The sequence below is a fragment of the Pollicipes pollicipes genome, unplaced genomic scaffold (assembly GCF_011947565.3).
Source record: "Pollicipes pollicipes isolate AB1234 unplaced genomic scaffold, Ppol_2.1 Scaffold_7261;HRSCAF=8764_pilon_pilon_pilon, whole genome shotgun sequence".
Lineage (NCBI taxonomy): Eukaryota > Metazoa > Arthropoda > Thecostraca > Pollicipedomorpha > Pollicipedidae > Pollicipes > Pollicipes pollicipes.
The window spans coordinates 24,774,829-24,776,560 of NW_023597054.1; the positions used below are offsets into that span (position 1 = coordinate 24,774,829).

The 1,732-nt window shown below is 49.0% G+C and overlaps 1 protein-coding gene across 1 annotated transcript in view; it reads left to right on the top strand.

Annotated features, from left to right (window-relative positions):
• The first annotated feature begins 893 nt into the window (after positions 1-893).
• The window catches only part of LOC119111219 (protein pelota-like), a 35,753-nt gene continuing 34,914 nt past the window's right edge, over positions 894-1,732 (top strand). Inside the window, 1 exon segment of the mRNA XM_037235038.1 lies at positions 894-907. Within this exon segment, the coding sequence (XP_037090933.1) occupies positions 894-907 (14 nt within the window).

A 1,732-nucleotide genomic window follows, 5' to 3' on the forward strand; every position in this document is an offset into this window, starting at 1 on the left:
GGTTTCTCACCGGTTCTTGCAACTGTCTCTCAGCGATTCCATTATGGCGTTTCTGGCGCGAGAAGCGTGACGGGACGCCGTTCCGCGCGTGATTTCGTCTCATGTCGTCATGACGACGCCGGCGGCGGCCGCATCTAGTCGTGGTCGTTCAGACAGGCAACTTTTTCTGTCCTGGAATTGGAATAAACACTGTTTGATCCAAATGCGTTCTGGGAAATTATTGTGGTAGGGTCTGGGATAATGGCCGATTTGGGCGCTGTATTAGCGGTGGCGGCCATGCGGCTGTCACGGCAGGCCAATCATTTTCACCATTACCAGCATTATCTCCACGATTGATCTTTCTTCCCATGCCCGTCGTTTGCTATTGCTGGTCCGTTTTTTTGTCCCTCTGTCCTCGGAATGGAACCAGCTCAGGTTTCCCGGGAGCCGGTCTGCCAGCTGTGGGCCTGGGCCTCTGACCCTCACCCGTGGAGTGTTGGAATTGATACCTCAACGGTACCAGTTGCTACTTGAAGCGAACTGACTTCACGGACGGCAGCTGGCCGTAGTCCTGCACTGGTGAGTTTGGCGCGTGCCACGGTCGTGTAATTGAAAACGCACGCCGCGCGTGAGGTAAACGTTCATGGCAAGCAAGTCAACGCCATACAGAAAACATGATGCCGTCTGGCAATGCGACCCACTGTTGTTTTCAGCTCCTGTGATGTACGGCCTCGGGTGATGGTGACACATCACGCTCCAAACCAAGTCCCTAATCAGCCACACGCTAGCTGCTACGAGGGCGCCATGCGTCTGAATAGCACTAGGCTATTATATCACTGATCGAAAAAGATTGTCAGAGTACCACTATCATCCATTAGCGAGTCATAGACTACCGCGGGAATACAACAGGCCCAATGGTGATCAACAGGTGACATATCGCCTGATATAATGGCATATATCGCCTTAGAAAGCACCTGAACGTTTTGATCACAAACCAACAATAGGTGGATTCGGAAGAGAAAATCATCAAAAAGTATTTCCTTGTCGTTCAGCTTTAATTTCCTTAATTTTCCATGACATAAATCCTTGAAGGGAGTCTGCCACCATTGGAGCATATTTCAAAAACATGCTCTGGTGAACCATCAGGACCATTTAGTTTGTTAAGAGTATCGGAAAGTGCCACTGTGTAACTACAATAATTTAAGTCCTGTATTATTGTCGAGTCTAAATACGCAGTTGATGCTTTGTAACAGCGCTACATTTATTCCTTTCTTAATAGTTCACAGTTTTTTCCCGAGTCCGCGACAATTGCAGCTTTGGCGACTGCCGTTGTCATGACAGTTGCCGTTGTTATGACGACAGCAGAATTTGCTAGGACCGTTGTCAGCTGTTAGGGGGCGAGTTACAACCTTTCAGCTGTTTAAACCAGCACATTGCGGGCCTACAGGGTTAAAAGTGGCACTTCTACTGGTATGAATGACGCCAGTACAAATAAAGTGTTTGATTGCCAAAATGGGCGGCAAGGACCAACTGGAAATGTGGCAAAACCCATTTCTCGGATGGCCCGAACTCTGTTCCAAATCAATTAAATCACCAGTCTGAGGCGTTCCGTCTTGTCACGCCTAAATGTGAAGTGGGGTGCCTCAATAATGCGCATATTCTAGAGGCGTCGAATCCCATGTCACCTGAAGTCAGGTCAGGCAGGTGGGCGGATGAAGCAACTGCTGAACGCTTGTATTTAGGAGGCCTCTCG